Source organism: Triturus cristatus, chromosome 11 (assembly GCF_964204655.1).
Source record: "Triturus cristatus chromosome 11, aTriCri1.1, whole genome shotgun sequence".
NCBI classification, from domain to species: Eukaryota; Metazoa; Chordata; class Amphibia; order Caudata; family Salamandridae; genus Triturus; species Triturus cristatus.
The window spans coordinates 186,027,679-186,055,670 of NC_140594.1; the positions used below are offsets into that span (position 1 = coordinate 186,027,679).

General features: G+C 52.3%; 1 protein-coding gene across 2 annotated transcripts in view; it reads right to left on the reverse strand.

Annotated features, from left to right (window-relative positions):
* HECTD4 (HECT domain E3 ubiquitin protein ligase 4) overlaps window positions 1–27,992 on the reverse strand; it is a 2,430,065-nt gene that overhangs the window by 373,830 nt on the left and 2,028,243 nt on the right. For both annotated transcript variants that reach the window (XM_085634374.1, XM_085634373.1), the window contains one exon: window positions 4,518–4,664. In XM_085634374.1, the coding sequence (XP_085490500.1) occupies window positions 4,518–4,664 (147 nt within the window). The remainder of the gene's footprint in view (window positions 1–4,517; window positions 4,665–27,992) is intronic.

Consider the following 27,992-nt stretch of genomic DNA (forward strand, 5'->3'; position numbering starts at 1 on the left):
CCAAAAAAGGGGGGCTGAACCAGCAGCCAACAGCATCGAAGGACCCTGAAGGCACACCAACCACACAGAACACACAACCGGGGCTACCGAATACTAGACCCCCCAGAAAACAATGGGAGAACACCTCCCAGAACACAGCAGAGGACCAACATCCAGGTTCACTGATGAGGAGGAGGAGGAGGACGTAGCCCCGCAAGTAACTGCTGAATGGCAGAATCCACAGGGGCGTGAAACAAGAACGCCATCGAAAGGGAGGTCAACCAGACGCTCCCTTACATTCTCAGGGAAAACACTATCCCTCAGCCAAGCATGGCGACGGAGGGCCACAGAAGAAGCCATGGTGTGACCAAGCGCCTCAGAGACATCTAGAGCTGAGCAAAGAATAAACGCAGCCAGCTCCCGGCCATCCAACACATGGTGCCGCAGATCAGCGCAGGCACCCTCCTGAGAAGCGCAAGACAGAAGGGACTCCGCAGAATCCCACAAGCTGGAAGTGGCTCTGGACAACACACAAAGCGTGTTGAGCACTCGCAAGGCAGCACTAGAGGAGGCAAAGATGTTACGCCCACATGAATCTAACCACCGGGCCTCCCGTGACGGATGAGATAACACCGATGGCAAGGAGGGAAAGGCAGTCTGCAGCAGAGGGCCCCTGGTAGAAGGGTGGAAGGAAAGGCAGACAGAATCATGCGGAGCAGGACGGTGGCAGTGCAGAAGTGTCTGTGGCACCGGGTCCCCCGTGGCAGGATGCCCCCAGGACCCCAAGAGTAAATTATGGAGCGAAGCTTCGAAGGGAAGAAGCAGCTCCCGGCCACCAGAGCCCTGATGGAAAACCTCAAGTAAGTGATCCGTGGGGAAATGGGCAGCCAGGTCGCCCATGCGCAAAATCCCCGCAGCCGTGGAGACAGCCCGGGCGAAGGCAGCACTCGCCTCCGTAGGGCAACGTGGTGGGGAGAGCAATTCCTCCGTGGGCGACCGCTGTAAGCTAAGCCGGCCGTCCCCCAGCCCAACCGGAGGAAGAAAAGGCCAAGCTCGGAATAGGGGAAGGTTGACCGACGACTGGGGGACCATAGGCGCCTCTGGGGAAGACTGTGGGCATGGGCACAGCGAAGAGCCCTCCTTGGAAGATGCCCGGGAAAAAGCCACGACATGGCGTCCCGTCTCCGGAGAAGAAGAGACAACAAGCTGCCAAACCTCTGGAGAAGAGGGTGCCTCCGAAGATGAATCAACGACCCGACGCCGGCACTGCGCCGTGGAGTTCGCCACTGGCACCAGCGCAACGCCGACCGGCGTCGAAGGGGACGCCGAGACGACCTCCGGTATGACCTATGCAGCGAGAGAACGGGGCGGGGTCAGAGCCGGGGCGGCCAAAGAACGGCGCCGACTCGACTTCCAACGAGGCTGCCGCCGGCGTGGAGAGACGAGGGGGACCAGGGGACACGCCCCTGTCCCTAGCCAGCCCCTGCGGCGTCGCCAGGGCCAGCAGACGCTGGCGCCTGAGCGGCGTCGGCGCGGCCTCGGACAAGGCCGCCGCCAGCCCAGAGGACCGAGGGGGACTCGAGGACGCACCACGAGTCCCGGCAAAGGGGGACTCGAGGACGCACCACGAGTCCCGGCAACCTGGACCACCACGGGGGTGTGCGGCGAGGGAGGCAGAGGCGCCGTGGTCTGAAGGGGGGAACCCCGTAGGGCCGCACCCAGACGACACCACATCTCCAAGACCTGAAGCCGAACCTGTCGGCGCCGGAGCCGCCGGCGACGCTGCAGATGGCCCCGCACATGGCAAGGGATCCGCAGACGTCCCAGGACGAGGAGGAGCCAAGGAGGCCTGCAGGGCCGTAGCATAGGCCTCCATTTGGGCTCTGGTCGCCCCCACGCCGGGAAACAGCGGGTAAGGTGGCGACGCGCGAGGCCGCATGACCCGCTGAGAACCCACGCCCCCCCACAGGGCGGGGACCGGGCCTCGGGGACAAGCTGCAACACTTACCAACGGGCGAGCAACGCCCTTGCGGCCTCGGAGAGGGACGATGTCAGAGACAGAAGCGCCGGCTCTTGAACCTTCCGCGGGGGACGGACGCAGTGACTACGCCGACCTGGACATGCGGGCCGAGAGGAGTTTCATCCGGCGCTCCCACCGGGACTTCGGCCTAATCTGCTGACAAGCCTCGCAGTCCGTGGAGTCATGGTGCTCACCCAAACACCACATACAAATGGGGTGAGGGTCCATCGTCGACATCTTGCGCACGCAAGACGAGCACGTCTTGAAGCCCGAAGGTATTCGCACACTGTTCCCAAAGGAAACGTAAAGCGTGAAAAGAAGGCCTGAAAACCGGCCAGGGACACGATCCGGATCTGCGTGGCACGCGGAAAAGAAGGAAACTGACGTCAGCGCGCCGGGGTGGGGTTTAGGTGACCTCGCTGACGTCAAGCCGGCGGAAAATTACGGGGCAGAGTCGGTTGGTGCCGTCCCCCGGCGCGCAGAGATGCTGGGACAAGAACATTTTCCGGGTCCAGTCTCACGCCAGGGGATAATTTTACGTTAAGGAATCTGCGGCTAGTAGTCTCTATCAGATACAAATATATATCTATTGCCACACACCACCATCTTATTTTCTGATGTTCTCAAGAGTATTCTCTAGTTACATCACGACAGATGCCAAAGCACCCCCACTCTGTCGGTTATGAAAAGTCCTTGTTGGGAAGCACACAATTTTTTTTAGGTGGCAGTCTTTACTGAGTCTTTTTCAAAGGAGGAATATATCTTGTTTGACCATTGACTACACTTTTGTGTCGTATACAAATCAACTTCACTTGACTAAAATGCTCTGCAGCTGCCCCATTTCTATGGAATATGTGCAAAAAAAGGAGGGGAAGCCCATATAACCCTCTGGAGCCTAGACTACACCACAAACATGTAAAGAAAAATAGAGCTCTAGATGGATAAATCTGAAAGTGATTTGAAAGAAGGTCAACTTTTTATTTGAAACCACTGTTGAAAGAGACATTGCTGAACCAAAGTCAAAAAGGACAATGACTGCAAAATTGATCTCTTGTTCAAACCATTCCCTTTTTAAAAAAGTACTTTATCAATTTTAACAAAAAAATGGTGAGTAACAACAAATTAAAAGATACTGAGACATATCAGCTCATCGTGCAAGCTTAAGACAAAATTGAAAAAGGAAAATAATACTTTGAATATAGGTGAACAAAGTAACCGCAATGACGGATAATGTGCCAATAGAAAACTGTCACCAGGTAGCAACGTCATTTTATGATAGACCAACTAATACATAACTCAAATTAACTGCACCCAACAGTGTTCTTTTTGGTCTAAAATCCTGTAGGTTTCCATTTGAATAATATTGGTCGTGTATAGTAAGAGTCAAATGGGAGACAAAGGGATTAAATAAATGCCACAATCACTCATTAAAAAAAAACGTTCTTCTCCACTGGCAAAGGGTGGGAACAGATGTGTCACACTGGGGCAGTAAGAAGAAACACAGATTAAATGTGAAAGATAATTCTGTCTGAAACTGAGTGAGGAAAAGAACAATTGAGAAAGATAACTCTGATTTGACGGGGGCGGAGTCATCTCCATTTGCTTAAATAAGGAATGGGTCCCACTGAAGCATACTTATCTATTAAGTGAGAAAAAGACTGATTTAAGGGACATGTACTGTTTCGCTTTTCTGGGAGTGTAACAATCCCTGCCTATGATGATCCAGTAATCCAAGAGGAAGTCTTAGAGTAATTGACTACCACACTAGTCTGTGAAGAGGCACTTGGGGCTAGGAGGGCACTTACCAACCTAACTGTGGAGGGCACTGCTGGGTGCCATGCCTCATAAGCAGAAGGAGAAACAAAAAAAAGACTTCCCTGGTTACAAGGGATATGGATCATTTGGTTGATTGGATACCACATATATGTTGGCAGTGACAGTTTGGTAGGAGGTCAGAGCTGCCTCCTTAAGATTGAGATGCAAGGTTCAGGAGTTCTGGTACAAAAGTCCACCACGTACCTTCTTACAACTCACTTGTTGTGGCTGACATGCAATAACATTATGAGCTGATACACAGTAAAACATAGTGTAATGAATAAGCTCAAGTGTTGCGTGACATGCAAGTCTTATATTAATATTTCTGTAGCCAGCTTTATTAACATGACACATCAATAAAGGCTACATTTCTGTCCTGAACACAGGAAGTACTTCTAATACTCTGGCATCAAGCTCCAATGGTGCTTTTCATTGGGACACACTGTTTTTCCAGGAAAAAGCATTATTAAGAATGTGTTGAAATGCAGAACAATATTATCCTTTTCTGGGTGTTTTGATAAAATGGGTTTTCCAGTCTGAGAAACCTTGCGTACATTTTGTCTTTTTCACTGATAAACCTAAATATGACTCTGAACCATTTCATCCTTGTTTCAATTAAATTGTTTGTGCCGTCAAATCCCTAACAAGCTTTTTCAGGGCATGCAAAAATATATCAAAACATATTTAGGTACACAACACTAACCTTTGGCTTCTTGCAATAATGAAGCAATACTTTGCATGAAAATGTCAGTCTGCCTCAGCTCCACCAATGGCAGGAAGAAAGTCTCCAGCGTTGTGTTAAGAGACTGAAGTAGTGCAAAACGGAGTCGTAAACTTTCAATGGGAACATCTACAGATAGAAAAAACAAAATTCAGAATACAATGCATGATAGAAACGCAACTTATGAAATTTATCGTTCAAAGAGTTTAGCGAGTTAAACATAGTATTCTATGAATGACTAGCATGGGTATTTTAAAAACCATGACATACTGGTCCAGACAGGAGCACTGTAAGGATCATTATGCCACCTTTGTAACAACGACAAACATGTGGAGAGCGGGACCCCTGCCTGATCATGGGTCATTTCCATGTTTCCAATCCCTAGTAGGAAAGCATTTTTCTAAGTACTTACCATTGTTTTTTAATTTTTCAGTATGGTTCAAATGACCACACTAGAGTTAGCCATTGATCTGTTACAAAAAACCAAAAACTTTCAATCAAGTAGTATTTAATCTCAAACGTGATTGTTAGCGTAATCACATTCAACATATCATGTGCTCCATCTTTAAAGTGCATATCATCCGTCACCACATTTTGAGCCACACTTATTAGACATATCTCACACTATTCGTACCCTGGCAAGCCCCTTTGTGCCACGCTTTATTTAAAAAAAAACAAAAAAAACTAGTTTATATTCATAATAGGGTACCACCAATTGGGCATTGCAGTCATTTTTTTCAAAATTACTGTGCATCTTTTTCTCTCTTCTATGGGACCATCTTTTGTTTTTTGATGACCAATTGTATTGACTTTTGGTTCCAACAAAGAACACAGCACCATTTAGAAATACCTCTCAGAAAACAAGACCAAGACACAAGCATATCACATTGGCATAAAAGATTTGACGTGCATAGGGCCAATATCAGCAAACCCACTTCCAATCTACATATCATAGCAGTCTTCTATCACTCCGACCCATTTCCCCACATTTGACTAAATTTCTTACGACAACCCCTGGCCACGTAAAGAGGCCGTACCTGCGCGGCACACCAGTCCACCCCCCGCGCCAACTCGCCAATGTGGGTGCGGTATTGTTCAGCCAATGAGCTGCAATGTCCCTCTTGGCTACTGCTAGTGCTGTATTAAGGAAGAGTTTCTCATCCCTGGTGCCATCCAGCCCCTCAGTGATGCCCAGGAGAACATGTGTAGGGTCCATGGGAACCTCCCAGCCCAAGACCTCTGAGAGCTTCCCCGTTACTGACTCCCAATACCCCTGTATCGCAGGGCAAAGAAAAGTCTGCCTGGGAGTGGGGACAGCGGGGGCAGAGAGCATCGGGTCGAAGCCCCGCGCAGTGAAGACGCAGCGGTGTAAGATAGGCAGCATGCAAGAAGTATATTTGGACGAGCCGCAGCCTCGCAGAGACCGCAATTATTTTAGGGGTCATCAGGGCGTCCCTCCAGTCAGCGTCATCCAGAGTCCCCAGTCAACCCTTGTCCCGGAGTTGAGAGAGGGAGTTGGGAGTGTTGTTGGTGAGTGAACGATAAATACGGGAGATCCCTCCCCATCCCAGGTCGCCAGTCATGACCTGAGCCTCAGGTGGACTATACTCGGGCAACGAAGTGCCGTCCTAAATATAGGAGCGGAGGGCATGGCGTAGCTGCAAATATCAGAAAAACTGAGATGAGGGAAGGGAATGTCGGGTCTGCAAATCCTGGAAGGAGCATAAGTGGGTACCTCTCCATACATCGCCTAGCAGGGAAATCCCAATGAAGTCTCAGGGCCGGAATCCCGAAATGGAAGCAACCTCCCGGAGCCTGGTGCCGCACCACAAGGGGGTACTTACCCGACCAGCGGTTATGACGCAGGGAGGCCCGCCAGGCCAGGAGCACTCCACGTGTGACGTCAGGGAGAGCATGGGGGACAACATCTCCGTATAGCATCCCCTGGATAGTGGAAAATCCAAGGGTGTGCAGTTCCAGGCGGTACACTGGGTCGGACCAGCCACCGTTAAACCAAACGTGTACCGTAAGGAGCCGAGTCGCCAAATAATAGAGGTAGAGGCTCGTCGTCCCAAGACCACCATCAAAGGGCGGGACTTGGCATTGGGCCAGGGACAGCCTGGGTCTCCGCACCCCCCCCATAAGAACTTACTGGCCAAACCGTCCATCTCACGGAACCAGGACTTAGCGAAAGAAAGATGTGTATTTTGAAGCATATATAAAAATCGAGGTAAAATCATCATTTTAGGGCATGGCCTGAGGCGTCAAGATGGCGGTCGCACTCAGAGTGCTCCTGAACCCATCCGGCTTGCATCCGCCGCTGACTGATGCCAGCTGCCCCTGTTCACTGCTGCCAGTGACCCTCGGTGCCTATTGCTGAGTCCCGGGCTACTTTTTCACACGAATAGAGCCTCCATTGGCCGGTTTTGGCCCTGCCTGCCACCGAGTACACAAAATGGCGGCTCCGCCGGCAGCCCGCTCCGGCGCTGTGGGGGCTGGGCGCCGCTGATTCCTCCTCCAATGGGGCCCTCCCAATGGCTGGGGTAACGACTGCACCTATCTGGAGATCGAAGGGGGACTGGACTCGTGGTGACCTGGGACCGAGAAGAGGAATCGCTTCATCTGTGCTGGGGAGCGGGCGCTCCCCTCCGACCGGACCAGCCCATCACTGACGGCATGAGGTGAGTTGCGGTGCCCGGGGGCAAGAGGGGGCTCGGCTGCCATTGTCGGGCAGCGGCGCGGGGGGAGGATCGTCGCCGGTGCCCCATCGCGCCTGGAGCCTGCCCTGCCCTGCGGGCCCTCCGAGCGCTGCCGTGGGAGATCTGCCTGTTTTCCTTCCCTTGTGACTGTGCCTGGGCCAACGGGGAGTGCGGCCTGCTGACTCCCGCTGCGACTCGCACAGGCTCTGCCGCTGATGCCCTGAGGGGTTCAGCCCCCCCCTGCTAGCTGCTGCACTGCTACCGGGACGTCGGGGCCTTGTCTTGGCCCACTGGGGATTCCTGGACTGCGGGGGGCAGAGGGCCTTGGTTCGGCCTTCACTGCTGATCCCCAGCTTTGCTCCACTCGGCGCCCCCCTTACCCCACTTCCGATAAGGACTGGATTGCTGGGAGTGGGGGCCCGCTGACGCCTGCCAAGACCAGCACGTGCCTGTCGCTGAAGCCCTGAGGGGCCCAACCCCCTGACTGCTGCAACGCTGCCACCCGTGGCGCCGGGGCCTGGTCTTGGCCCGTGGAAGACTTCTGGGTGGCGGGGGCGGCGGGCCGTGGCTCGGCCTTCGCTGCTGGTCCTCCGCTTTGTTCTCTCGGCGCCCCCACGCCGGCATGCCGCCGGTGAGGCTCGGCGACCTGGTGGTGCATCGGCCTCGTGTACGAGAGCGGGTGGCGGTGAGCGTGCCCTGGCCCCGGGGGCGCTGGCTGGTGTGGAGGAGAGGCCGGAATCCTGCTGACTGCGCTGTGGGTGTCCCTGGTGAGTGGGGTTGGGGATCGGCCACTATGTCGGGTGGCGGGGAGGAGGGGTGACCTGGTGCCCTGGCCCCCCCCTCCCTCCACTGTCACCCTGCGCTCCCACTCTCCCTGCAGCCCTGGGCCTGCTCCTTCAGTCTACCATCATGGTCGGCCACCGGCTTATCTCCTGACCGGTGTGTGGCCTCCCCGGTCACGATCGGCTGGGCCGCCCAGAGTCTGATTCCCAGCGCTACGGTGATTTCCCGTGGGAGCACTGGCGCATCTGACGCTGCCGGGTCATCTGGGGCCCAGGGTTGCAAGTGTCTCTCTTGTCGCCCAGCTGGTGGAAACCTCCGGTGAAGGGGATCTGGGGTGGAGTTCGGCCACCGCATCGGGTGGCAGCGAGACGGCGCCTCCACCCCCCTCCTCCTTGGATTAACTGGCCCTGCTCCCTTCCACACCGCACTCCCTGTCAGGGGTGCTTCCTTGGATCCGACGGTAGGAATCGAAAGAGGCCCTTCTGCTCTGGACCATGGGCCTCGGCTCACCCTGGGCCGCTGTCCGATCCAACCCTCTAGACTGCTCTCCTTGGGGTGAGGCCTCTTCGGCCGGACTTGCGGACTGGACTTGGAGATTGTGGCCGTGGCTGTCGCCTGGGTTGGACAGGCCTCCCCCGCTGGAGCATTTCGCCCGGCCATGCCGTTGGGATTGAGTCACCGAGCTGATCTTGCCTTCCTTGGGCCTGTGGGGGGGGGGGTGGGGGTGTCTCAGGCGCCCGGACCGGAGTATCGACGGTCTGGGTGTCGACGATTCCCCCTCCTCCTCTGCGGGACCATTGCTCGCCCCTGCCTGTGTTGGTCAGATCCTGCCCTGGTGGCAATGAGCAGAAACCGCACCCTGCAGACTCCGGCCCCCCAAACTCAAACAAAAATGGACCAATTCACCACGTCGGACCGGGACCCTGGTGGAGGGGCACCCAACGGGCCTGGCGCCACCGGGGGTGATCTCACCACCATCCTTCAAGCGATAGGCGCGTCGCAAGCATTGGTCGAAAACAAGATTAGAGAAGTGAGGGTCGATATGGCTCTCATTCGCCAGGACCTCCGCAACGCGACGGCTCGAGTCACGGAGGCGGAGGCCCTTATCTCCACGGCGGAGGACGTCATTGACCAACTTAAGACCCAGGTGGCGCGTCTCCCGACCCAGATCTCGGAGCTCCACCGAAGGGCTGAGGACGCCGAAAACAGGTCACGACGAAACAACCTACGCCTTGTAGGTTTTCCCGAGGGAGTGAAGCAGGGTCGCACTGACACATTCGTGGAAACCTGGGTGCGCTACTCGATGCCTAAAGATTCCCTCTCACCGCTCCTTGGCTCCCAAGCCTCCGCCCGGAGCCCCTGCCCGACCCATAATCCTGAGGGTCCTTAATTTCCGGGACAGAGACTCCATCCTCGCGGCGGCCAGGGCACAGGGCCCGTCGCAGTTTCAGAACGCTAGGATCATGGTCTTCCCGGATTACACCAGGGAGGTGCAGGCCCAGCATCGAACCTGCGATGAGGTTAAACAGAAGCTCCGTAACATAGGTCTCCGCTACGGCCTTCTTTTCCCGGCCCGGCTCAAGGTTATCTTCCAAAACAAAACAGTCTTCTTTGATAGCCCTCAGGCAGCATGGACCTGGCTTACGGAGGAACAGCCTCTCATAAACCGGCCGGCCTCTTCCCCTGTGCATCGAGCCCCCTCGCAGCCACTACCGACTCTGCCTAAGCCTCAGAGACGCCAGACTAGGTCCCGCAAGAAAAACGACCATCGGGGGGAGGCATCCCGATCACCAGGTGCACCGTCCCGGTGCCCTCCCTCCCAGGCTTCAACTCGGGGATCCGGCACTCCCAGCCCGACCACCTCGCTGATTGACTTGAGCGGTATTCCAGGCCCCTCGGAGTCCCTACGTCAGGCCGTGTCCGACTCCGACCTGTCTAGGAGCCCGGTGCTCCACGGATCTGGTGAAGATGAAGACACTTGAAAGGGGCCGGCATCGGACACTTTCCATTTCATCTATCAAAGCTCACACAGCAAGACCGCTCTCTTAATCCCTAAGTTGGAGGCGATCCGGCTTTAGTACATTTACCGATTTTGTGATCTATTTTCTAAGTCAGTCTCTGGACCCACTGGCAGTCCTTGTTGCATATTAGTCCCAACGGTATCGGTGCGATGGAGGGGTGATCCGACATCATGGCTTCTCCATGCTCTGTGACTTACTTCCTACTTCACTCCCTGGACTTACTTGCAGTTCCTGTTGTCTGACTGCCCTATGTTTATCCAAACACATGGAGGGGGGTCCATCTCTGCCATGTCTATGTTCCGCTAACTGTTTTAGCTTAGCACCTAGTCTGATTGTAGGGTTGTTGTTTTGAATTGTTTTCCTTCTCAGGGTGACAGATGCTTCATTTTCAGAAGTGTAGGGTGGAGGGAGTTGGGGAGCACGGGGGGGCAATGGGGAGGACCGTTGTCTCCCAAATGTTTGTTGTTTTTAGCCGCCCACGGGCCACTGTTCCCTGTTTCTATTGGTAGCCACACATGCCTTTGATGACGACACGAGACTAACCAGATCGCACGCTCTCTGCCCAGAGGCCCCGGGTACGGAACATTGTCTCCCTTTGGACCTGGGCTTAACTGCGCTTTTTGTTCCCTCTCCCACACACTACCCAGCAGGATGGCGTCTACTTTACATAAGGCCCTTCACATCCTCTCCTGGAATGTTAACGGTCTACTGGACTGGATCAAACGTACAGCTGTTCTTCGTAGCGCCCAGCGATATGCGCCAGATATTCTGTTCTTGCAAGAAACACACCTCCTGGGCTCACAATGTAACTTCCTCGCCCGATATGCGTTTTGACAGGGTTTCGCACTCCGGTTTTACGCTGGGCTCCCAGGGGGTGGCCATACTACTCCGGAAGGGGCTTCCCTTCACCCTGGCACAGGACGAAACAGACATACAGGGCTGCTATGTGGCCCTGACGGGCACAATTGAAGGACATCCCTTCAATCTTCTGTGTACATACATTCCCCCCGCTACCATGGCCTCTGCCCTCCATCGCCTTACGTTGGTTCTCACCTCCTTTCCACAGGGTCTGACGGTTGTTGGGGGTGACTTTAACGCTGTTCAGCAACCCTCGCGCGACACGACCAGCGTGCCATCTGCTTCCCGCCTAACATCTGTAAAGCGACTGTCTGACTGGTCCTCTGCCCAGGGTCTCTGCGACGCCTGGAGAGTGTGGAACCCCCGTAAGGAACAGTGCACACACACACACACACACACACACACACACCTCAGCAGCCAACCACACTCACTCTCGTATTGACCTATTCCTGTTAACCGCCACAGACTGCCATTTGATGTCCGGGGCCACGGTCTTACCCAGGGGCATCTCAGATCACTCCCCCGTCTCCCTCCGTCTCACGAACCCTCCTAACGGCACCCGTACGGCATGGCGGATGAACGCCTGGTTTCTGCAGGATGCAAAATTTGTCGAATCCCTCGGGCAGGAACTGAAGCATTACTTCTCCACCAACGCGGGCTCAGTCTCCTCGCCGGGAAGCCGGCAAGGCTGTGATACGAGGGGTGGGTAGAGGTCTGGTCCACGCGAAACGTACGGAACAATCCGCCCGGCTTACACAGCTGGAGGCCCAGGTGGCACAGCTGGAGGGCGCCCAAGATAACAATGATAACGATGACTCCGCTCGACAACTCACACTGATCCGAGAAGAGATTTGCCAGATCTCGCTGGAGTCCGCTAAAATGCTCTTGCGCTACACTGTGGCGCTCATGTATGGCTGGGGCGATAAAAATGGCAAACTGTTACATAACATAGTGTCCTATCCCAAGGCCAATCGCATCATTCCCGAGATTCGGGGCGAGGACGGAGCCCACCACGTCACTTCCCAAGCCATCGCTCGAACATTCGCCGGCTATTATGCGGCCCTCTACGCAGCCTGAACCCCCCGGTCTTCCCTGGCGACCTTATTGGCCGAAACTGGGACTCAGCTGCCCTGCCTTTCCCAGACGCAGTCAGAGACTCTAGACCTTCCTTTCACACCAGAAGAGACACACGGGCGATTTCACTGTCGCGCACCGGCAAAACGCCCGGGCCCGACGGTTATCCCCAAGAATATTACGCGACCTACCGGGACACATTGGTCCCGTACATGGTGGATTTGTTTAATTATGTAATAGATAAAGGGTCATTCCCGCCCGAGACGGATGTGGCCACTATTGTAGTCCTCCCGAAGACACAGCAGCCCTCCTTGCCTGTGCAGACTACTGCCCCATATCCCTTATTAATACGGAGGTCAAACGCTTCACCACTGTGGTGGCACAATGACTCCGCCCCCACTTGCAAGCGCTGGTTCACCCTGATCAATGCTGCTTCATGCCTGCCCGGGGTACCCGACATTGCATACGCCGCCTCCATCTCGCTTTGGCAAATCGCCACCACCTCACCCCGTATCTGGCTTAGCTCTTCATAGATTTTGAGAAAGCCTTTGATACGATTGATTGGGGCTACCTCGAGGATGTGTTGGAGAGGATGGGTCTCGGTCCCGCGCTCCGACGCCTCATCCGGGTCCTCTATTCCACTCCCAAGACAAGGATCCTTATCAACGGTGTGTTCAGGGAGACATTTCCTATCCAGAGGGGCACTCGAAAAGGCTGCCCGCTCTCACCGCTTCTATTTGCATTAGCAATAGAACCCCTGGCTTCCATCATCCGCCAAGACCCCCTCATCCGGGGTTGGGCCCGGGATCCGCACCAGATCGACAAGATTGCCTTATACGCTGATAACGTCCTCCTCTTCCTGGCAGATCCAGAGAGCTCCGGCCCAAGATGCTCCATAGGCAATCATTCAAGTACCTGGGGGTGTGGATCGCTCTCCTCCCGGAGCTTGAATGGGCCCTGAACATCACCCCTCTGGTCACCAGGGCCAAAGCAGACCTCAGGAAATGGCAATCTCTCCCTCTCAACCCCCTTGGCAGGAGTGCCCTTTTTAAAATGATGGTCCTCCCCTGCTTCCTGTACATATTACAAAACATTACCATTTATCTTCCAGGTAGTTGGTTTCGGGAACTGGCTATTGTGGGGAGGAAAGAGGCCGCGAATGTCCCTGGCACACTGCCGCATACCCCCCTACGACAGGGGCATGGGGTTGAACAACCTTCACCTCTACTACTTGGCCACACGGCTTATCGTGATCCACGATTGGTTCGCAGGCGGCTGGCCCAACCCGGCGTATCGGGTGGAATTCAGGTCATTGGACTTTTCACAGCTCCAAGATTACCTGTACGGGTGCCCTGTGCTGCAGGCTCTTCCCCCCGTCACCAGAGCAGTGCTTGTGGCCTGACGAGCCGCATTAAGACACGTAAAGTGGGACCGGAAACTCACCAGGCAAATGCCTCTGTGGAGGGGGACTTGGCTGGCAGAGGTCTCGTCTCTCCAGGATTTTCGCAGATGGTACCTCATAGGGGTCTCGCTAATGGGAGACGTCTGGGTGGGGGACCATGTCAGATCATTTGCAGACCTACAACACCGTTACTCCCTCCATTCCTCCCAATTCTACAAATATTTACAGCTAAGGCATGCCCTCCAAGTTCACACCCCATCCCCCACATCCTTCCCAGAATTCAGCCCCCTGGATGCCCAAGTGATGATGGGGAACCTGGGTAGAGGGGAGGTGTCGCGGATCTATCGCTCCCTCGTGAACAACGGCCCCGCAGCCCTAGACCTGCTTTGTGTCCGCTGGGAGGGGTGGCTGGGTCCCTTGGAGGACGAGGATTGGAGGGACGCCTTTATGGCCCCCAAAACATTGACGACCTCCTCCAAGCTGTGTCTAGTCCAACTCTATTATCTCCACGTGGCATACCTCACCCTAGCGTGCCTGTACAGCACCTGCCTGTGACCCTTCCCATCCTGCACGTGCTGCCGTCAAGCTCCAGCGGATTTTTACCACACAGTGTGGCAATGTCCCGACCTCACGCCGTTCTGGGCAGGGGTGGAACTCGAACTCACACAAACTCTTGGGTGGGAGGTACCTCACGACCCGCTGCGCCTGCTCCTGGGTGTTTGACGGCCTTTTTTTATTTATTTTATTTTATTTTTGAAGGTTTTATATAGCGCGAACAAGACTCTTGCGAGTATCAGATCGCTTTACAGGTCATAAGAAGGCACGATATAGTATACAAAGACACAATCAATAAAAAAATACAGTGAATAGTCATCGAGTTCACGTAAATTTAGCCATGAGGATAGCTTTCACTTCTCTTTTGAAGGAGGCAGTGGAGGGGTTCATTCTTGTTTCACTGGGCAAAGCGTTACATATCCTCGGAGCCATACCAGAGAAGGACCGGTTATAAGGTTTTCTCTTGGCAAATCATTGAGGTTGTAGCAGAAGAGTCTTGGCACTCCTGGAGGCTCTGCTGCCCGCAGACAGCACCAATTTCTGAGCTAGGTATTGTGGGGTTTTGTGTTAGAGGGCCTTGTGCGTCATACACACGATTTTTAGGTGAATTCTGGCTTCAAACGGAAGCCAGTTGAGGGCTCTCAGGTCAGGGGAAATGTGAGCGTTTATCTTAGAACCTGTGATGAGTCTCGCAGCTGAATTGATCGTGGCTCTTAGCGGAGCTGTTGATGATTGGCCTTGATGGATCCCGGGCTGATAAGCGCTTCCTGGGAACGGCAGTGGCGGTAGCGAAACGCGACATAGCGGCGCTTTGGTCCCAAGCCAAACCCCCTACAATACGGAGGTGGAGGAGGGGAGTGGACTGGTGTGGCACCCAGGAGGAGCCCCTCTTCAAGGCCCGGGGATGCCCCAAACTTTTTGGCAAAATATGGGGCAAATGGTTCAACTTACTGCGGGTCTGAGGAGTTCGTGCTCATCCTGTATATGATTATCTATAAGCAGGTGTTCTGCTCATCCCATGAATGCCTTATTGATTGCACTGGGCTTAAATAATGTGTCTGATTTGCTACCAATGTAGTTTTTGTTCTCTTCAAAATCCAATAAACTTGATTATCGAAAAAAAAAAATCATCATTTTAAAAAGGGCTATCTTGCCTAGAGGGTTTAGGGGTAGTGTACGCCATTTAAGGAGGCCAGCGCGAACCCAATTAACCAGAGGGGTGACGTTGAGTGACCACGCAAGGTCGGGGAGAAGGGCCACCCAGCTCCCCCAGTACTTGAAAGACTGCAGTCGAAAGGGGGTCGTCTGCTGCCAATCAAAGCATTCAAGTGACAAGTGAAGGGGAACCAAAACAGACTTGGCCGGGTTTAACCGGAGGCCGGAGGTGTGTTTAAAGAGGTCCAGGGCCTGAAGGCATCCGGGCCCCCATTGGGCTGGATCCACCAGGAACAGCAGCACATCGTCTGCATAGAGCGTGATCTTATCCTCCACAAAGCCGGGCCACCGCCAGCCAGTGAGAGAGTGGTCAGATCGAATAAGACAGGCAAGGGGCTATATTGCTAAAGCAAACCGGATCGGCGAGAGGGGGCACCCCTGCCGTGTACCATTTCTGATAGAGAAGGGACGAGATAGAGCCCCGTTGACAAGGACCTGCGCCCAGGGCCGATAATACAGCGTCCTCACCAGGTTGCGGAAAGGTATTCCAAAGCCCATCTGTTTCAGTACTGCCTCCAAATAGCTCCAGTCAACCGAATCAAAAGCCTTCTCAAAATCCACCAGAAGGAGAGACAAATAGGGGGGACAGCAAGTGCCGGTTCGCCAAAGCAAGATGACGGCGTCTAAGACAATGTCTAGTCCCTCGGAGAGGCATGAAGCCGCATTGATCTGGATGAAACAGACTAGCCAGATGTGGTCTTATGCGGTTGGCCAGAACAGAGGCGAAGATCTTAAGCTCAGTATTTATAAGAGAAATGGGACGGTAGTCCGAACAGAAGCTCGAGGGGGGTTGAGACTTAGTGATCGCTACAATGGTAGCCAGGTCCGTCTCTGGGCGGAAAGAGCGGCACATCGCCACTAGAGGCGAGACTAGGGTGTCTCAATACGATGCATAAAATGCGCTCCCACCTCCATAGCCACAGAAGGAGAAGAGACCAAGCCAGTATCTGGGGAGGTGCCCAGACAGCTGGCATAGGCCAAATCTTCAAATCAGTGGGCCCACTTGCCCCTTCCAATTGTCTCAAGTACTATCCCATAGGAAAAGGGCTCAGGCTCTGGACTGAATGACTCCAGTTGGCTCTGCAGTCGGTGTCGGACGACACCCATCTGGCTCTGTGTCGGAGTCGGGGATACGAATGGTGGCAGTGCCACCGGTGATATCGGCAGCGGGAGCGGCGTTGGGAAAGGTCGAGATGGCTCGACCGGTCTAAGTTCGGATCCGTCCATAGAACGAAGGCCCTTTCCTGCTACTGGGAGAAACCAGCCTGCGGAAAATCAGTAGGGCACCCCTCCCAATTCCACAGGGCCTGAAGACTGCCAGTGGGGATGGCCGCCCAAATATAAGGTGCATGGCCTCATAACACTCATGGAGTTAGCAGGAGTCGTCTGGCTCCGAGAAACTCACGAAGGCGCAAAGTCAGCCCAGGTGCGGGTTAAACCGTGGAGCCAGGCCTTGAGTGTTGACATTTCCTCGTCAGAAGACTTTGACTGACGGTTCGAAGTCGCAGACCTCTTCGACTTCTTGATTTTCTTTTTCTTGTGGGACTTACCCGAATGCCTGAACAAGTTCGACTGCTATGAAGATCGATGGCTCTGTGACCAATCACGGGACATTCCTCTCGACCGGGATCGAGACCGTTGCTGCATCGCACGTCGAGTGGCAAGAGCTTGAGGGACGGCTCCCTCAAGGCTTTGGGGAGCATGGTGTGACATTGACGCAGGTCTTGGCGTCGTGGTCACGCATGAGACACCAGAGACAGACAAGGTGTGGGTCGGTCATCGACATCTGCAGGTGAGATGCGCCAGAGTGCTTAATACCAGCCTTCCTCATGGACATCATTCCACACTACAAGAGAATGCTTCAAAAAATCTTCAGCAAAAGGTCAAAAAGGGTCAGTGAAAAAGTGACTGGGGTTAGCTCGTCTTCTGATCTACGCTGACTGGCACGAAAAGAAAAGGACTGGCTTCAGCGTGCTGGGGTGGCACCCATATAGGCACTGCACACATCACTTCCAGTGCGGTCACAGGTGAAGCCACATGGAGCCGAATGAAGCCACCTGCTGGCGCACAAGGGTACTGCTCCCGAAAAAGTTTCAGATCCAGTCGGATCCTGGGGATAATTCTAAGGTAAGGAATCTGAGGCTAGAAGTCTCTATCAGATATATTTACTTTTGGGTAATGTACTTAACCAAATTGTTAATAAACTTTAATTTAATAATCTCAAAATGAAAATCTCAGCAAGTGCTCTCAGTCTGACTGGAGTAAATCAAGGGAAATAACTCTATAGGGTATATGCAATTAACAACTGTACTGTATGCTGCTGTGTGATCTAATGTGTACTACGTTTAGCCTGCATTCCTTCTTCCACCGATTTCCAAGCTCCACAGTGGGAAGGAAGAAAACACAAAACTAGATGAGTCATATTTGAGGAAAACATTAAAGGAAAAAACACTCAGCAGTGCTCAGAAATATAAGGTGGGCATATGATGAATCAGCTGCAATATAGAGTGACCATCAGAAAAACTGCAAATCTCATCAGAGGTGGGATTAAATGCACCTTAATAATAAGTGTAGAGGTAGCCTAGGGCAACCAGTGCTACATCACGGATTATGCAAAGCTGGCCTGAGTTTTAGCATCCACAACCAGCAAGTAGTACCTACTTAAGTTATGGGCCGAGCCATAGTAGCTACCTTGCAAACATCGAAGCAGACAACAAGTCTTATCAGGGCCTATGTTGCAGTTCTGTCCCTAGTGGAATGCACAAGGGAGAACTATGAAATCAACTTCGTAAGAAAGTACGTCAATGCTTTCTGTCAGGGACAAGGTAATAGCAACTGAAAATCTAGTCTTTCATGTGAGGCGTTTAACACCACAGAACTGCATGAGATCACACAAAGCACCCACCAGGAAATACAGGAACACATTTGAGTTGCAGACCGGTAAGGGACCTAAAATGTAAAAACAACATTCCATGGAGCCTTGCAAGTTTGATACTACAGCTATGTTACTTTCCACAGTTGTCAGGACAGTTGTCTGTGGAACTCAAGGGCTACTGAGAAATCTCTGCAGCAAGTATTGCTGTTGTCCCTGAACCACAGAACCCATATGCCAGACCTTCACACTCCTCCATCTTGGGATCTCAGTTACACAGACATAATGTGGCGATAATTGGATGGGTTGTTGATGCACACGTTCAATGTACAGTCATTCACACATCTGCAATCCCAATATTAGACTATATTCAAAGCACTTACTTTCACTGGTAAACTGATGGTCAATTAATATATTCTGTAGAATGACAAAACCTGTTGGCAAGTGCAATTCATTGATAGTTTTTTACACAAATAATTGTGGTGCAACTACAAATCCAACAAGGATGATCATGGCATTCGTCTTGGAACCTGTACTATAAAAGGGAACCCAAACTTTCCTTCTTTGCATCCGGTTCTGAAATGTTCCAGCTGAGATCTTTGAAGCAAGAGAAGTCAAGACTTTGTGAGTGAGCGAAAGGATTCAGATTTTTATGCAATCCTGGTATAGGGTATTGCTGACGAAAAATCTTTCCGGATCCATCCTGACGCCTGGGGATATTCTAAGGTGAGTAATCTAACTAACGTGTTTGTTTCAGATTTACAATTAAGTAAAATCCCCTTGTAATACCCTCCATAAAAAAGAAAATTAAAGAAGAAAACAGTGACATTGGTCATAAACAGAGTAGAATAGCAGGGTAATTATAGCCAGGTAAAGTGTAAACCAGACAAGCAAGAAAGCATTGAAGCAATCAATTATGCAGAGAGAGCAGGCCTACCCAGCGTGTCATTCATGGAATCATCATCTAGGCAAAAACACCTTGCAAATGTGTGCACTGGCCTCTTGTTGCCACTACACCAAGACCACTGTTAGGGGCATTCTTCATAGGAGCAACAATGTGTTGTCCTACCTTGAAAGGAATTATCTCTAGATTTACCTAGAATGGCATGTACAGTTTTCTGATAAGCTATGATGCAGCACACTATCCACTTCATTAGGTATTCCTTTGAAGAAGCTAAACTAATACTTGTAGCCAAACAGTTAACATTTTCTTTTACAAATGTCCTAGGTTTTTTTCAAGCTAATACTAGAATGGTTCTCCCATTAATATGTTTTCCTCCAATACCACGACCTAAGAAACTACTGAAAAAAAATAACTAGACAGTTTGTCCGACCAGTTCCCTGATCTTCATAGCCCCTCTGTTACTGCAACAATTTTCGAGTGGTTTCATGTGCATCCTCCCACAGGGTACATTGCAAATGCATGATGGTAAAGAGTTCAAGAGGGAGAAACCGGTCTGCTGATTGACAAATAATTTTGCAGGGCTTCTTGGTTAGGATTGCCTTCAGCAAGATAAAAAGCTTTATGCATGGAAGGGCCACTAGAAAAATGAATTCCCAGACTAAATAATACCAAAAGAGAAACACACCCATAAAGGCTAAAAAAAAAAAGGTATATGAGAAAAAGGGTTATGAGAGTGCCGGGCCAAAAATGTAACATTTCTTCCTGAAAAACAATATTTTCCTAACAAAGACAAATAAAAATGAAGGTAAAATGTTCCACACAACTATATTTTGAAGAATAATACAATCATTTCCAATGGAATAGGTCTCGCATTTACGCGAGTCTGAGCTATTGGCATTGTGAATGACAATGCCTTTTATTTATGTTTTGGCTTTTAAAACATAAATAAAAGGCTTTGTCATTTACAATGCTAATAGTTTACGCTCTTGTAAATGCGGGACCTATTACATTCCAAATGCTTGTTTGTAAAAGCACCCTATTCCGTTCTTTCTGCTTTGAAGTTTTTAGATGTCTAGTGTTGACAGCCTGTGAAACAAATATATTTTGATTGGCAACTTGGATGAGGCTCTGCTCAATAGGGGGGTTCTTTTAATGAATAATGGACTTCTTGGGAAATCTAGGATGTCTTGTTCGATTGGGGATTCATTTCATGATATCTAGACAGGTTTTTTAAATAACTTATTATACCGACGAAATAAGAATAAAGTGTTTTATTATAATTTACTTGTGAGTAATTACTATTCATGTTCCTATTTAAAGCCTCTAAAGAGCTTAAATTGAATAGTTCCTGAATTTAAATAAAGACGGTATGAGGAGTGAAAGTTTGTGTTTGTTAGTTGAGTGGGCTCTCTTCTACCCGCTTTGGGCCCTACACTCTACATTTGTTGAGAAAATGTCCCTGGTGTCACTGCACATGCTGCACCTATGGTAGCTACGTGTACAGTGAGCCAGGACCCTGGTGGAGATTGCAGATACACGTAATTTCAATTTAGTCCATTTGCAGCATCTGGATTTTTGAACATTTACTACACATGACCAGTTGAAAAAGGGGATTTCTACTCGCTAAACAATAACAACAGGAACTAATAGATACAATGTTTTTTTTTTAAATCAATTAAAGGCATTAGACATAATTTCAAAGAGGCAGCTGGGATTGAGTGGAATTTTTTCCGGACATTGCCAAGAAAGAACAAGCATTTACAATGCAATGGTCTCGGCATTGTTAAAGTTAGAGCTATTGGCATTGCTCATGACATTATTTTTGTTTATGTTTTTGTTTTTAAAACATTTAAAGAAACGGCATTGTTATTTACAATGTCAATAGCTTAATCTCTCTCAAATGCGAGACCTGTTCCATTTGCATTTGCACCCACACACAGAGCCACACACAAAGCCACCCACACACACAGAGCCACCCACACAGAGGAAGGAAAATGTGTAACTAACTAAAGGTACCCAGCTAAGTGTAAGGGAAGCAAGTAGCTTATGTGGAGGATGCAAAAAAGTCAATTGAGGATGACATCGGCTGAGAGGGGCGGGGGTCAGTTGCGTGATATGCGTGGTTCTACTATGTTTGAACCAGTTCAGGGCTTTAAGTGGGGTGAAAAACACAAAGGGGGGGGGGGGTCTCTCACAGGGGCGTGGCCGATGTAATTAAGGACGTGGCTTAGAAATAAGTAAACTGAAAATCTGTGCTTAGCACAGTGTGCAGCCCGACTGGTATTTTGATGCTTCTGTTATCGCACCCAAATATACAATACAAGTAACAAGCCATGACTATTGGTTTTGCAAATAGTTGTTTGATACATAGATAAGATAAATAAGCAACAACCATGGCTACGTTGTAGAGCATATTGAAAATGCGTCCGTTCTGAAAAAATGAGACTGTAAAAGAACTATAAGAAGTTACATCTAAGGCAGCTTAGGGTCGTACTGCTGCAGAGTTAATACATGTTTTTTTTCAACCTGAGGATAAGGGCAAAAATGGACAGCCCGATAGCGACCCGTCTAAGCACCTGCTGTTAGCACCGACTGGACCCGGCCCACTTAAAGCCCCGGATCCAATCCAATGTACCTCTCCACCGCCCCGCCCGGAACATACCCCCAAATATAAGAACGCTCATCTGCCGCTCCCAATGCTTACCATAATAACAGACGACACTGTGACAACATGGCTTAAAGACACTGAAAAAGCCGTTGAAACAGCCAATAGCTCTCTGGCAGTCGAGACCTGGTGGTTTTGCCAATGCTTGTTTGATAAAGGGTTGTTCAAGGAAAATGGTTTGTATGTTAAAATCCCAACGACAAACGTAAATTGATTTATCAGCAAATAAAAGTGTTATCTATGTTCAGCAACGCTTCCACAATCTATTTTCACATTTGTACCCTTATACCAAAGCCTTTCTGTAATATGGAATGGTCTAAATGTGTCTGCACTGCTCTGAATTACAGTAGTAGTACAACCGTGGGAATAAAAATATTTGTACTGGAAAAATTATTTTATGGTATGCGTGGAGATTGCACCTGCACAGCTGCACTACAAGGACTATCGTTAAGAATCCAATCGGTATTGCTCTAAAATACACCACACCCTCACCAATAAGATTTGGGAATGTGCGCTGCATCATCCTTGCCCCTTAAACAATTCAGACATGCCAACACTCCCGATTCAGGCGGGAGACTACCAATTTCAAGGCTAGTCTCCCGCCTCCCGATTCCTGCAAGCAAAAACCCGATTCCTCGGGGTTTCAGCAGACAGGGCTCGGTATTGTGTAACGTGCTAATGAACAAGTTACTTACCTTCGGTAACGATGTATCTGTAAGAAACATTAGTTAGTTAGATTCCTCACCTTAGAATATCCCCAGGCGTCAGACTGGATCCGGAAGATTTTTCGTCAGCAATACCCCTTGCGCGTCGCTAAGAGTCGTCTGCAGCTCCGCGTCCGTCGTCGGCGTCGTGCGCCGGGATGACGTCGTCGGAGTACTTAGACGCCGCCCTCGCGCGCTGACGTCAGTTCTTGTACATAGCCTTCCGCGCCAGGAACGCAGAGCCATGCAAAGACCGACACTGGTGCCAAAAATAAAATCTAGGGGCCTGAAAAGGATAACCTTAACCCTAGATGTCAGTTCGCAGAACGGGGAGGATGGGTGGGTCGGTGAGGAATCTAACTAACTAATGTTTCTTACAGATACATCGTTACCGAAGGTAAGTAACTTGTTCATCTGAAAGAAACACGTTAGTTAGATTCCTCACCTTAGAATAGATACCCAAGCAATACCATCCCCGGTGGTGGGTCTGAGAACCAAGATCACACCAGAAAGTCCTGGAGGACAGAACGGCCAAAGAAGCCATCCCTCCGGACTTGGCTGTCAAGGCAATAATGCCTGGCAAACGTGTGTAGCGAAGCCCACGTCGCCGCCTGACAGATGTCCTGCAAAGGGCTACCCCGTCCCAAAGCAGTAGTAGCCGCTGTGGCCCGAGTAGAATGGGCGCGCAGCCCAACAAGAGGGTCCTTTTTTGCCAAGGAGTAACAAATTTTGATGCACAAAACGACCCACCGAGAGATGGTCCGTTTGTGCACAGCTTTCCCCTTCTTAGCACCCACGTATCCAACAAAAAGTTGGTCGTCCACCCAGAACTGCTTTGTGCGGTCCAGATAAAAGGAGAGCGCACGTTTTGGGTCCAGACGGTGGAGCCTCTCTTCCTCTTTGGAAGGATGCGGAGGCAGAAAGAAGGTGGGCAAGGTGACAGACTGCCCAAGATGAAATGGAGTCACCACTTTCGGAAGAAAGGAGGGACGAGGCCGAAGGACAACCTTGTCCGGATGAACAGAGAGAAAAGGAGGCTTTGAAGATAAAGCCTGGAGCTCACTCACCCGTCTAGCCGAGGTGATGGCTACCAGAAAAGCAGTCTTAAGCGTCAGCAGACGAAGAGGACAATTATGAAGAGGCTCAAAGGGAGCACACATTAGAAATGTGAGAACAAGATTCAAGTCCCACTGAGGCATTACAAAAGGGACAGGAGGGAACGTGTGAGTAATGCCCTTTAGAAAGCGTGTAACTACAGGGGACTTGAAAAGAGAAGGCTGATCAGGAAGCCGCAAGAAGGCAGAGATGGCAGCAAGATAAACTTTCAGGGTGCCCAGGGCAGAGCCCTGCCGGGCCAAAGAAAGAAGAAAGAGGAGAACCTCAGAAAGAGGGGCAGAAAAGGGATCCACAGCCTTTGCTGTGCACCATGCCACAAATTTGTTCCACCGGCAGGCGTATACCGTCTTTGTGGAGGAACGCCTGGCTGCCAGAATGATATCACAGACTTCAGGAGGCAAGTCAAATGGCATCAACTGCCGCCGCTCAATCTCCACGCATGGAGGTGGAGGCTGGACAGGTTCGGGTGGAGGACCGTCCCCTGCTGCTGCGACAGCAGATCCTCCCGAAGGGGCAGACGTATCGAAGGATCGGTCAACATACTGAGTAGCTCGGGATACCAGTACCTTCGTGCCCAATCCGGAGCCACCAAGATGACTTGGGCCCGGTCGTGCCTGATCTTCTTCAGCACTCTGGGCAGAAGTGGTATAGGCGGAAAGGCGTACAACAGACCGCAACTCCACTCGTGACGAAAAGCGTCGCCGAGCGAGTGCCGCCTTGGAAATTCCAAAGCGCAGAACTGCTGACATTGCGCGTTCTCTTCGGTGGCGAATAGATCTAACCAAGGCTCTCCCCACTGCTGAAAGAGACCTTGCGCCACTTCGGAGTTCAGACGCCATTCGTGATCCATCATGCACCGGCGGCTGAGTTTGTCTGCTCTGGCGTTCAGAGAGCCCGCCAGATGTTGAACCACTAGGGTGACGCCCTGGTGTTCCAGCCACGTCCAGAGGCGCAGGGCCTCCTGACAAAGGGTCCACGACCCCACCCCGCCCTGTTTGTTGCAATACCACATGGCGGTGGCGTTGTCCGTGAACACCTGCATGACACTTCCCCTGACAGAGGGAAGGAAGGCTTTCAGTGCAAGTCGGATCGCTCTCAACTCCAACAGGTTGATGTGGAGACGAGACTCCGCTGGAGACCAGAGGCCTCTGATCTCCGCCTCTCCCATATGGCCACCCCATCCCAGGAGGGACGCATCCGTCACTGCGACATGCTCCGGTTGGGGAAGGGAGAGGCTTCTGCCCATGACCCAATCGCGGTCCGTGAGCCACCACTGCAACTGCTGTGCAGTGCCCTCCGAGATCAAGACATGGTCGGACAGGTTGCCGTGATGCTGGGCCCACTGAAACTTCAGGTCCCACTGCAGAGCCCGCATGCGCCGCCTGGCGTGATGCACTAGTAGGATGCAGGAGGCCATCAGCCCCAGAAGCCGCAACACTAGCCTGACCGAAACCCAGGATAGAGGCCGAAAGATGGGAATCAGGGCCTGTACATCCCGGACCCGCTGTTCCGGTGGATAGACCCGGAACTGCGCCGAATCGAGAACCGCTCCGATGAAAAGGAGCTTCTGAGAGGGACTCAGGTGTGACTTCGGCACGTTGATGGAAAACCCCAGCAAATGCAGGAGATCTGCCGTAGTCTGGAGGTGGGAGACGACTGCCTGGGGCGAGCCCGCCTTCAACAACCAGTCGTCGAGATAGGGGAAGACTGGAACCCCGGATCTGCGCAGATGAGCTGCGACCACCGCCATCACTTTCGTGAACACCCGAGGGGCACTGGTGAGGCCGAAGGGGAGCACGGTAAACTGAAAGTGCTCTTGGCCCACCGTGAACCGCAGGTAACGCCGGTGGGCCGGCAGGACGGGGATGTGGAAATATGCGTCCTGCAAGTCCAACGCTACCATCCAGTCTCCGGGGTCTAGGGCAGCTAGAACCTGAGCCAAAGTCAACATCTTGAACCTTTCCTTCCGGAGGAAGGCATTGACGTTCCGGAGGTCCAAGATAGGGCGTAGGCCCCCTTTGCCCTTCTTGGGAACCAGAAAGTAGTGGGAATAACAACCACGACCTACTTCTGGACTCGGAACGCGCTCGACGGCCCCCTTGGCCAAGAGGGCCGAAACTTCCTCGTGGAGAAGATTCAAATGATCCCCCAAGATACGGTGGTGCTGCGGTGGCATGGCTGGAGGGGTCGTCTCGAAGGGGAGGGAGTAGCCCCTTCGGACGATTTGCAGCACCCACCTGTCCGATGTGATGTCCATCGACGCCGGACCGGCGCCGGGCCCGGAGTGGGACTGAACTGGGGCACGACGTCGAGCGGAGTCGACGTCGGCGGTGGTACCGGTGTCGACGCCGGCGGAGGAGGCGTAACGAGGTTGACCGGCGTCGACGGGGACTCGAGAACGGGTCCCTCGGGCGCTTGCGGCGTCGAGGCCGGAGCCGTCAACGGCGCCGGGGCCGGAGCCACTGGCAGGCAAGGCAGCCCAGTCGGGTCCGCGGGGCCCGAAGGCGCACCAGCGGGCGCCGACGGCGGAGCCACGTTCCTCATGGCCGAGAGGAAGGCACTGACTTCCGCCGGCGTCGCGTTAGTCCCAGGGACCGGAGGGTATGGGGACGGAGCCGCGGGGGTGGAACCACCCTGACCCTCGGCCGAGTCGCGCGACCGGCGAGGCGAGTCCGAAGATCGATGTCGCCTCTTGGACTTCTTGGAATGCTTCGACTTACCCGAAGACTTGGATCCCGACGACCGATGGTGACGTCGGCTGCGGCTCCGCGACCGATCCTTGGACCTCCTCCTGGACCGGGATCGAGAGGCGCGCGGAGCCGAGTGGCGAATCTCGAGAGGCTTACGGGACCGCTCCCGTCTAGCCTTCGAGGTCAGGGCCTTGCAGTCCGAACACGACTCCGCGTCGTGATCGAGGCCCAAGCAGTAAAGGCACCGGCGGTGATGGTCCGTAACCGACATCAATCGGTTACAGTCCGTACAGGCTTTAAACCCAGGCATCCTACCAGCACCGGTGTCGAGACACGATCAAAAAGGATCAAAAAAGTTAGTAAAAAATTGACTAAAGGGGTAGCTCTCCCGGATCTGCGCTCACTGGCGCGGAAAAAAGAAGAACTGACGTCAGCGCGCGAGGGCGGCGTCTAAGTACTCCGACGACGTCATCCCGGCGCACGACGCCGACGACGGACGCGGAGCCGCAGACGACGCCTAGCGACGCGCAAGGGGTATTGCTGACGAAAAATCTTCCGGATCCAGTCTGACGCCTGGGGATATTCTAAGGTGAGGAATCTAACTAACGTGTTTCTTTCAGAGTCTTCCAGCAATAGTCAGAATTGCGATGCAGGAGGTCTAGAAGAGGTGAAACACCAACAAAGCCGCATTAACAAGCGAATGTTCTGTGAAGTACTGGGAGGGGGGTGGGCGGCGGCTGTGTGTGTGCCCGAAGCTGTTTCAGCCCGGGCTGACGGGGGAGGAGGGGGGGTGTATGCTCTGACCACAACCTGCCAGGCCAGTGCAAACTCTTGCATCCCCCTCTTTCTTTGCCTGCCATTGCGCTCCATGCTTCTGAAAGGTGATAAAAAAAACACGTGAATTTGCTTTCAAATGTCCGATCCTGCAGCAGCACACTTCCAAAGTCCATACATGACAGAAACCCGATTGAAGGCCCCTTCTCCCGATTACGAGAGGTAATTATTCTAAGAGTGTAGTCAGAGGCGCAACTAGAGCCAAATTTCGGGAGGGGGGGGGGGGGGCTAACCAAAAATTTCGGGGGGTGGGGCTGAATCTTTAAACAGTAGGCAGAGTGGCTCTGATTTCGGGGGTGGGCTGAATCTAGGCAGAGTGGAGCTGCAGGGGCTCTTAGAAGGGGTGAAACAACAGCGAGGCCTCATTAACATGCAAATGGTCCTTTTAAAGACCTGTGAAGTGCTTGGACGCGGCTTTGTGTCTGCCCGGGAAGCGGTCTCATCCCGGGCTGCCACACACGACGGGGGGGGGGGGGGGGGGGCTGAAGCCCTTTGAGTTCAATGGGTGTTGCGCGCCTGAGTGTAGTGATACCCCGAATATTACTAAGTGCTTAGAGACCATTGGAGAGGATTTGGGGAAATCCATCCTAAATTAGATCAGAACATTAGAAGCATGTCTGCACTTGAGCATGCCTCCAATCTCCCACTAAAAGTGGTGGACGGACAAAGAGAGGAGTTGAAAAGTTGCATGGCAGTACTAGTATCGAATAAGTAAGCTGATTCGATTTGGAGTGCTTCCAGGGTTGGTCTTGCCGTAGAGAAATGGCCAGACTATACGACACTGGCTGTCTTCATTGTTGCCAAAATACTTGTGTTCCACGCAGAGGCTATTACCGCTAACATCGCAGTGTTTGTCAGCGACTGCGAGGTTTAGAGAAGTAAAGCAGTGCCGCGGCCGTGGCAGGCGTGTGACAGTTGGAGGAGTGCAGCGGCCATTGCAGGCGCGTGACGGCCTGACGGCTGGAGGAGTGCTGCGGCCATTGCAGGCGCGTGACGCAGAAGGAGTGCTGCGGCCGTGGCAGGCGCGTGACGGCTGGTGGAGTGCAGCGGCTGTGGCAGGCGCTG